The 9,506-nt window shown below is 50.3% G+C and overlaps 2 protein-coding genes across 2 annotated transcripts; both read left to right on the forward strand.

The window, feature by feature from the left end:
- LOC136100036 (antimicrobial peptide THP1-like) lies at window positions 1-5,414 on the forward strand. The gene is made up of 4 exons (XM_071807287.1): window positions 1-91; window positions 1,083-1,195; window positions 2,229-2,337; window positions 5,363-5,414. The coding sequence occupies exons 2-4, from the start codon at window positions 1,138-1,140 to the stop codon at window positions 5,412-5,414; spliced, it is 219 nt and encodes a 72-aa protein (XP_071663388.1). The 5' UTR covers window positions 1-91; window positions 1,083-1,137.
- Window positions 5,302-9,182, forward strand: LOC136100147 (ostricacin-2). Its single transcript, XM_071807288.1, has 4 exons — window positions 5,302-5,431; window positions 6,643-6,730; window positions 7,349-7,475; window positions 9,179-9,182. The coding sequence occupies exons 2-4, from the start codon at window positions 6,673-6,675 to the stop codon at window positions 9,180-9,182; spliced, it is 189 nt and encodes a 62-aa protein (XP_071663389.1). The 5' UTR covers window positions 5,302-5,431; window positions 6,643-6,672.
- The last annotated feature ends 324 nt before the right edge of the window (window positions 9,183-9,506 follow it).

The raw sequence follows: 9,506 nt of genomic DNA on the forward strand, positions 1-9,506 counted from the left end.
GGCAAAGCAGTATTTCCTGACCCCAAGAGCGTTTGGACACGAGAGGTTCCTGGTGGGTCTGGTGGGACTTGTACATCAAGACCTCCATCAGGTGGGTAACTGTGGGGTTTCTTTATGGACAGCTGCCCATTAGCCCTCTCTGTTCACCTCCTGAAATTTTCTAAATGACAAAGGGTTGGAAGTATCTGTGTGTGTAATGATGCCATCTGATCATTCCAGTAAAGACCACTAATTGTCTGTATGAGTCCATGATTATCAGAGCCCAGAATATGTTGAAAGTGAGACTGGTTTTCCTGACTACAGCTGGGACTGGAAATGTGTCTTGGGGCTTGAGGAAGGTCCCTGAGACCTCACGTGCTGAGCCACGTGGGGTCTGTCCTTGACAAAGTAGGGAGATGCTGTTCAAGCAGGGATTTTCCATCCTTTCATGGTTACATTAACTTGGAAGGTTGCTATAAATCGACCATAATGGTCATGGAGAGCCTCCTTTAAGTACCAGGCATCTCCGGGTACATTTCCCTCAACTCCAGGACCTGAGTCAGTTCTTGGTCCTGGTTTAACTACTGGCATTGAGTTGAGTGTTGTTATGATCACCTCCTGATATGCAAACCTTCTCCAGTTTGGCCCTTGCGTAAAGAGACGCAGGTGTGTCTGGTAACTACATTGGAAAGTCTATCTTGTCTCACTCTTGGCCCTGTCTCTCCAGAGACCTATTTATTTCTCCTTGTGAGATAAGTGTTGGATGCATAAAGCCTGAGGGGGTGCAGCTTCCAAGGGAAAATATTCTGTTTGTGTTTTCCACATGCCTTTGAATGCTGTTTTGCTTAAAAGTGCAGTAGTCAGGCATCACTTCTCCCATGTGTTCTTTAAGAAAGTACAAAGTGAATACTGAGAAATAAGACGATGTAAAAATATCAGCTGGATTGCCCAACAGGCAGATACTTCCACAGCTGCTCCCAGGATATGCAAAAGTCACATATCTGACAGATATCCCTGGGAACAGGTCACAGAAGGCATTGTCTTCTGTCACTTGAGATAGACCCTCTGAAATACAGCATATTACTGTGTGCTGTCATCTCCAGGAGTTTTGGTGTCTCCCAGCTGCAGCCCTGTGAAGACCTGGGACAGACATTGGCCATGAAGATCCTGTACCTGCTCTTCCCCTTGCTCCTCCTCTTGGTCCAGAGTGCTGCAGGTGAGAGGGGAAGAGGGAAGATGGGGTGAGGTGTGAGCTCTATCTGTGGTGTCCTCCATGTCCTGGAAAGTGACCTACTTTGTCAAATACTAGGAGGTAATAGTTTTATGGTCATCTTTGAGCTCCTATGTGAAAAGCCATGCCATGGTGTACATTTGGGTGCATCTACAGCTGTTTCTTCCACTGGATGTGGAAGAATCCAGCCCAAAAGGGCTTGGCTGCTCCTGTGGGCTGGGTAGGGATTCAGCTGTGGGCCCCAGCCCCTGTGATTGGTGCTGCTCCAGAGGGTGGTCTCTGGATGAGCTGCTATTGAAGTCACTGTAGGTGCCGACTGCACAGACCATCTTAGTTGTCCAAAATGTGGACACTTTGGGGAAGAGTTGTCTGCTCACGCTTTGTAGCACAGTTTGGGGACCCTTTGGCATGCCTGTCTCTTAAACCCTGAAGCCATCCTGGTACTGTCTGACCTAGCTGAGATGTTCTGGTGGAGATGAACAATTTAGACAGTGTCTGAAAGCCGCGATGCAGCCTTCTGCACCCCAGTGGCCAGAAACAACTGGCCACCACGTCTTTAGCTTAGACCTCTCCAGTAGCACTGAACCTGCGTGTCCCAAAGCACTGTTGGCCCAAGGTGTGAAACCAACCAGGATTGGGCAAGGACTTTCCATCAGGGGTCACTCAAAAGCAGGGTGCAGCCAGGACAGGGATGTGGATGCGCCAGTTCCGCTGGTCCGGGCAGTGGTGAACGGGTAGCTGGGGTGGACACACAGCTGGGGAGCCAGCATGGCTCTTCCTCAACCTCACGCTGGTCCTTCTCAGTGTCTGTTCTCGTGTGCAACCACATTAGAGTGAAAGAGTCTTTCTAGGTGAGATATGTTGCTGTTGAAGACGCGGCTATGGTGAGGTTGAAGATAAGCCCATACAATGACTGGCCTGGAATTCATGAGCAGGCTTGTCCTTTCTGTGACCGCACGCTGCTCTTCCAGATCATTCTTTTAACTTTTTCTCTGTGCATGATCTTCCATGGCACCAGGAAGCACAGACGGATGCATACGACGGAAGGGATTCTGCGTGCTCGGGGGCTGCCGTTTCCCCTATAAATATGCAGGAGTTTGTACAAGATTCAGCCACTGCTGCAAATTGTAAGTTCTCCTGTTCAGATAGTTATTATTGTCTTTCAAGCCAACTCCTGGTTCACACCTTCATGCCTTCATGCTTAGAGGCAAAAGCTAGGGAAAGAAGGGAAAAGTCCTCGTGGGTTTGAACCTTCATGCTGTGGGGCTGAAGGAGCCCAAGGTCAGCCAGTGCATCCCTGTTCTCCTTCAGCCCCACAAGACTTGCCCACAGTCAATGCAGAAAGATCAGCTGTGCTGTCCAAATGAGAACCATCAAATAGTTTGGGATGGAAGTGACCTTCAAAGTTCATCTAGGCTGTCCCCTGGGTAGTGTGAGGCATGGGATCCTCCTCCCAATGTCTCTGAAGAGACTTGGAAACAAGGCTGCCACCAGTGAGTAAAACACAGGTCCAAGACAACCGAAATTACTGGAATTTACCTCTGTGATATTGAGTCTTATCTAGCTCCTCTTGCTTCTAATTGGAGAGGAGATGAGAGACACTGGGGGGAAGAGAAAAAAAGTTACAACATAGAATAGACTCACAGAATAATTTTGGTTAGAAGAGGCCCTCAAGATCAAGTCTCACCATTAACCCAATACTGGCACTAACCCATGTCCCTCAGAACCTCATCTCTGCATCTTTTAAACCCCTCCAGGGATGGAGACTCCACCACTGCCCTGGGCAGCCTGTTCCAGTGCCCGATAAACCTTTGTGTGTAATGTGCTTCTCTGCTTTCTTCATACAGTATCTGGGGTTGAAGACCCTGAACTTCCTGAGCAGGACATACCCCTCGCTTCTGGCTTCTGGAACCATCTCCTGATGTCCTCTCCCCTCCCTGTCCCTGCTGTCCCCAGGTGTTGTGACAGCAAGAGTAGAAACGTTGCTCCTCCTGGGTGCTCACGGGCTGGAGACACCCCATCATGGACCTGGTGTCACTGTCACAGAGCCTGCTTTTCCTGTCTTGAATAAAGACGAGCAGTTTGCCATTGCAGCGGGTGGGACGTGTGGCTGTTCCTTGTGACGGAGGGTGTGCTGTGCCTGCTGGCTCTGGGGTGGTGGTGGGTTGGTGGCAGGAAAAACAGCTGGGGATGCTGGGGGCACCACTGTGTCTGTCCCTGGGGACGGTCTTGCCTGAGCGTGGTGTGGGGACACTGAGCCTGGCAGTCCCTGTGGGGTCAGGGCCTTTGGTGTGGTGTGATGGAGATGCTCTGCTCCCTCCTGGGAAGTGCAACTCCAATCCTGGCTTTATAAGCCCAGCCTCCTTTCTTTTCCCAGGAACTTAGTTCCATGTCAGCCTCTTTTGCAGGGGGTAATGATCCTTCCTTGTGATGAGTGCTCAGCCCAAGTGACGGTGGGTTCAAGGGAGGCACCATCCTGCTGCTCAGTGGGAAATGAGTCTCCTTGGATGCTATGCAGGAGATGTCTGTGCCCAAGTGCACCAGGACATTGCTCTGATTGGAAGGGTCAGACTGTACATTGGTGTTTTTCTATTTATCCATGCATACACTGGAAATTTACTCTCGATCTCGTTATTGGCTGGGCAAATATGGGACAAACTGGGGCCCAGGAAGGCCCCTGCACTCTCTGCAGATGCTGGTGGGAGGTGTTGGAGGATGCCGGGTCACTGCAGCCCAGCAAAGTCAACCCAGGGTTTTCTCCATGTGCCTGGGATGTATGTTCTCTCCTTTCTCCAACAGCCAAGGGGAATTTTCCAACGGAAAGCAGGGGGGTGTTTATGGCGCTGGGGTGGGATGGTCACCATCATCCCACAGCAGACTCCAGCAAAGGGCCTCCAGCATGTCTGCTGGCTCCCTCCTGGCACAAGGAAGGATTTTGAGGGTGGAAGCAGGATCTGCCTTCCTCCCTCCTCCTCCTCCTCTCCAGCAGGGCTTCTGTGGCCAGTGCTGCTGAATTGGAAAGACATGGGACAGGAAATATGGAGATGGCGTCAAAACCCCATCCCTGGACTATGAGAGCTTACAGGGTTCCAGCTCCAGTCCCAGCTACAGAACCTGCAGCAGGAGCCTTTCCTTAAAGACATGGGGTGTGAGGGACCCCGTGGGGGATGCCACAGCAACCATGAAAAGTCACAGCTGAATCGTGATATCAGTGAAAGAAAAATAAATCATTGTATCAAAAGGTTTGACTTCTGTCTTCTTTCATCTGCTTTATGTTTGTAGGGAAACTCATTATCTACTGGGAAGCTTCACTGTAGTATCAGATAAATCCTCCATTTTTCCATACACTTAATGAATTCTTATCTTACATGTTGTTCCCTGGAGCATCAGGAGGAGGAGAGCAAAGAGGACTGGTTGTAGTTACTGGCACCTCAAATGTCCATCCCAAAAGCTCCTTTTCCTGTTTCTCCCTCCAGCCAGAGAGGAGGAAGCATCACTCCCCTCTTCTGACATCTCTGAAGATGTCCCTGCTCATGGCAGGGGTTGGACTAGGTGAGCTTGGAGATCCCTTCCAACACAAACTATTCCATGATTCTATGACTCTGCTCTCACTTTATGCAAATAGTCACTAGAGATACAGTTTCATGCTTATCGCCTTTGTCATATCAGGTGCACAGACATCTGGCTCTAGAAGATATTCTTGCAGTGTCTAGAGGTAGGAAGGTTTTCAATATTCCACGTGTCCTTGCTCATTACACCCTCATTATTCAGTCAGATGAGAAGAGACAAAGAAGGACTCCCTTCTGGGACTGGGCTGGTGCTGGTGTCTGCACTAACCCATTACTTTGTCCATTCCAAAGGTTCTTCAGCAACCACAACAGCCCACGTGCCCCCTGTGCCATGGGGTGTCACAAGAAGTGTTGCATGGGGATAACGGTGAAGGTTTCAACAGCCCCCAGGAGGCACCTCAGCGTCTCCCACCTCCAGTGGGAGGGACAAGGTCCATCCCCATCATCCCCACGCAGATGGGTCACTTTCTGATTGGCCTGCAGGAGATGTGGCCATGGGAACAAGCAAGTCTCACCCACTGGCAATGGTATAAAACCAGGGTGCTTTGGGAAAAGTGATACTCCCTGATCTTAACACACCCAGGTGCAAGTGGTTCCTGCTTGGATTGTCAAAGCCTGTTGCCAACACCTTCTGAACCAACACCTTCTACAGGTAGGTGATGCTGGGGTCTCTTCCAGGCTGGCCACTCATTCAGTGTCTCTGAAAATCCATCTTCCTGGAACCGTCTTAATGACAAACTGTTGGAAGTGTCTCTGATTATAAAAAAGCATCAGAGTTGCCTGGGAAAGACAATAAAATCCTTCACGTGAGTCTTAAGAACCCAGAATGTGTGGAAGATGTAAATAGATTTTCCTAATGATAAGGGAGACTGGAAAAGTGCCTTGATGCTGGTACCCGAGATCTTCTGTTCCAAGGGAATGGGGACTGTCCTGAGCCAAGGAAATTGATGCTTTCCCCACAGCAGGACAGAGATTTTCCTTCCTTTCAGGCACTCAGCTGACTCAAAAGGTTGATTTGTGTTGCTGTTCCTGGCCACCAAGACACTTCCCTGCCCTCCTGCTCCTCCCCTGGTCAGTGCTGCATGGGGCAGGGGCAGTGAGAGTGGGACTGGGGGTGTCTTTACTGGGAAGCCTGGGAATGATCTTGAGTTGAGGATGGTCACTCCTAAGCCAAGCTGGGAGGACTTTCCTGAGCCCAGGGAAGCAGAGATAGATGGGAAAGGGTGTTTGGGGCAGCCAATTTGAACTGGCTGATGTGATGGCATTGGCTAGCTCTTCATATAATGTGGCATCTCCAGATATAAGCTATTCCCTAAGTTCTTGACCCTGATATGAGTGTGGGCACAGCTTTGAGTGCTGGCAGAAGCATCTCCTGATGTGCAAACCTTCTCTGCTGTGGCATTTGATTAAGAAGAGGCAGAAGGGAGAGAACAAATGCCCTTGTGGTAATCCTGATCTGCTGACTGTGCTGGGAAGTGTGTCTTGTGTCACCCCTTGGTCCTGTCTCTCTGGAAAATTCTGCCCTACAGAAGTCTTGTGGGACTATAACTTGTAAAAGTAATTATTCTTTCCTTATAATCTGATTTTCAATGGAGGTTGTTTTGTGTAAAGTGGTAACAACTAGGCATAAATCCGCCAGTCTGTTTTTCGAAGAAAACATCAGGAAGAGCTGTGAAAAAGACAATGAAATAAACTCCAGATTGTCCAACATGCTGGTGCTTCCTGAAATGCCCCCAGGATATCTGTGAAGTTGAAGTGCTACAAACCATTATAATCTCCTTTTGTTGGAGATCTGCTCTCTGATTCACCATGTGTGTCCATGCTTCTCTATGCCTTTATTTTCTTTCTGTGTCCTCTCTGCAGCCTTGTGAAGACCCGGGACAGGCATCAACCATGCGGATACTGTACCTGCTCTTTCCCTTGTTGCTCCTGTTGGCCCAGGGTGCTGCAGGTGAGAGGGAAGAGGGGAGACGTGGTGAGATGTGAGCTCCATCAGCGCGGTCCTCTGTGTCCTGGGAAATGACCAGATTTGTCAAAGACACATAACTTTGGGGAAAGTATTTGCTCTGATGAATGCTGAGCAGCTGAAAAGCCAGAACAGAGTCCTTGACCTCACGCTGATCTTTCCCTACAACTTTCCCGACGTGAACAGTCACTGATGCAGAAAAGATAACCTCCTCCTGGAGGGGTAAAGATGTTTGGTTTGGTGCTTGATGCAAATAGAATCATAGAATCATTTTGCTTGGAAAAGGTCCTCAAGATCATTGAGTCCAACCTTTAATCCAACACTGGCACTAACCCATGTCTGTAAGAACCTCATCTACACATCTGTTCAACCCCTCCAGGGATGGTGACTCCACCACTGCCCTGGGCAGCCTGTTCCAATGCCCCACAGCCCTTTCCATGAAGAAATTGTTCCCAATATACTATCTAAAACTCCCCTGGTGCAACTGGAGTCCATTTCTCATAGAAGACTCAGACCCAGGGACAGCATCAGCCTGTCTGGAACCAGACATGGTTTTTCACAGTTATTCCATTCTCACTTTCTTTGACCTCTTTAACCTTGCAGGATCCACCTGGGCTCCAGGAAATAAGAAAGAATGTCTTCGAGCAAATGGTTACTGCGGATTTCTGAAGTGCTCTTTCCCCTTTGTCGTCAGTGGAAAATGTTCAAAATTTTTCTTTTGCTGCAAAAGGTAAGTTTTGGGATTCGAAATGCTACTGTGATGGCAGGAAGAGATGTCATTGCGTCCAGGTACCCCTGCCTATCCTACGGCTCAGTGCTTTACACATTCTAAGGCAGAGGCCAGGGGAGGAAAGCAAAGGTGCTTGGACCTGCCCTGAGTGGGGCTGAAGGAGCCCAAGGTCGTGCAGGCTGGAGAAGAGCATCCCTTGGGTAGTGTGGGACACAGGATTCTCCCCCTGATGTCTCTGCAAAGCCTTGGAGTCACCACTAAGGAGAGGAATCTGCAATATGGACTGGGTATGATCTCCATTCAGATTCGTCTTAGTACACCCTTGTCGTTGATATCTAGGAGAGGTGATACATGTTTTGAGAAAGTAAAGGAAGGAAAACAAAATAGAAGCAAGTGACTTCATGGTGTGTGTTTTTCCTCCAGATTATGGGGTTGAAGACCCTGAACTTTTCAAGCAGGACATCCCCCTCGCTTCTGGCTCCTGGAACCGTCTCCTGATGTCATCTCCTGTCCCTGCCCCTGCTGTCCCCAGGTGCTGTGACAGCAGGAGTGGAAGCGCTGCTCCTCCTGGGTGCTCATGGGCTGCACACATCCCACCACAGACCTGGTGTCATTGAGGCAGAAGCTGCTTTTCCTGGCTTGAATAAAGATGAACAGTTTGGCATTGCAGTGGTGGGGACGTGTGGCTGTTTCTTTGTGACGGAGGGTGTGCTGTGCCTGCTGGCTCTGGGGTGGTGGTGGGTTGGTGGCAGGAGAAGCAACTGGGGATGCTGGGGGCACCACTGAGTCTGTCCCTGGGGACGGTCTTGCCTGAGCGTGACGTGGGGACACCAAAGCCGGCAGTCCCTGCAGGGTCAGGGTGTTTGGTGTGGTGTGATGGAGATGCTCTGCTTCCTCCTGAGAAGTGCAACTCCAGTCCTCGTCCTGCCAGTTACGGGTGTCCCTCGTCCCCAGCAGCCGTGGTTTCATACATCAGGCTGTGCTGGTTAGTGTGTCCCTTCGGTGGGACACACTTGATCCATCCCAGAGGCCCCACCACAGAGTGGGGTGGGACCTCCATCTCTCTCTTCCACAGTGGGGCTGGGCATTGCAGAGCAGGTCCCGTTCATCTCCCTCCTCCTGCCAGCCCCACAGCATCTGTCCCTGCCACATCCCCCTGGAGGGGCCTGATCCTGCAGAAAGCCCCCAGGAGACCTTACAGGCCTTAGAGCAGTGTGTCCCCCAAGCTGTCTGTCCAGCTCCTCCTGGACCACAACCTGGACATGTCCAGAAGTGTCGGCCAGCAGGGAGGAAGCAGAGTGTCTTCTCCTTCTCTTCTCCTCAAGCTGGATTTACAAGAGTGTTCTCCATCAACAGCAAGTGACCTCAGGCTTTCTGCAAGTGTAGACCTCTACCCTGTTGAGTTAAATGGAAACATAGAATCATAAAATCATTTTGGTAGGAAAAGACCCACAAGATCAAGTCCAACCGTTAACCTTACAGTGGCACTAAATCATGTCCCCAGGAGCCTCATCTACACGTCTTTTAACCCCCTCCAGGGATGGTGACTCCACCACTGTCATGGGCAACCTGTTCCAGTGCCCGACAACCCTAATATCCAATCTAAACCTCCCCTGGTGCAACTTGAGGTCATTTCCTCTGATCCCATCACTTTTTCATTGGGAGAAGAGACCAACACCCTCCATGCTCCAATCTCCTTTCAGGTAGGGGCAGATCACCCTCAGCACTTCATCCCTGACTTCTCTACCTTCTGCTTCCCCATTGGGTGTGCAGCCCTTTCCAGAACCATGTGGCTGATGCTCCCAGGGCATCTCTGGCCCGGTCCTGAAGCTGAAGGCCCTTGCTGGATTCCGAGTAGCCCAACCTCCTGTGACATAAATTCCTGTGGGAGGATTGTAGGAGCGAGTGGAGATCTGTACAACCCCAAAAGACATGTCCACATGAACTAGGGTCTTTCCTCACACCCATCACCAGCTCCCACCCTGCTGTCCAGGTCCTGTACCCAGCACACCAGGTTCCCACTGACTTTCC

Source organism: Patagioenas fasciata, chromosome 3 (genome assembly GCF_037038585.1).
Source record: "Patagioenas fasciata isolate bPatFas1 chromosome 3, bPatFas1.hap1, whole genome shotgun sequence".
Classification (NCBI taxonomy): domain Eukaryota; kingdom Metazoa; phylum Chordata; class Aves; order Columbiformes; family Columbidae; genus Patagioenas; species Patagioenas fasciata.

Coding starts and splice junctions, on each gene's coding strand:
- LOC136100036 (XM_071807287.1), top strand. CDS start 1,138: ATGAAGATCCTGTACCTGCTCTTCCCCTTGCTCCTCCTCTTGGTCCAG. Junction 1,196..2,228: donor CTTGGTCCAGAGTGCTGCAG/GTGAGAGGGGAA, acceptor CCATGGCACCAG/GAAGCACAGACGGATGCATA. Junction 2,338..5,362: donor TTCAGCCACTGCTGCAAATT/GTAAGTTCTCCT, acceptor TAACACACCCAG/GTGCAAGTGGTTCCTGCTTG.
- LOC136100147 (XM_071807288.1), top strand. CDS start 6,673: ATGCGGATACTGTACCTGCTCTTTCCCTTGTTGCTCCTGTTGGCCCAG. Junction 6,731..7,348: donor GTTGGCCCAGGGTGCTGCAG/GTGAGAGGGAAG, acceptor TTAACCTTGCAG/GATCCACCTGGGCTCCAGGA.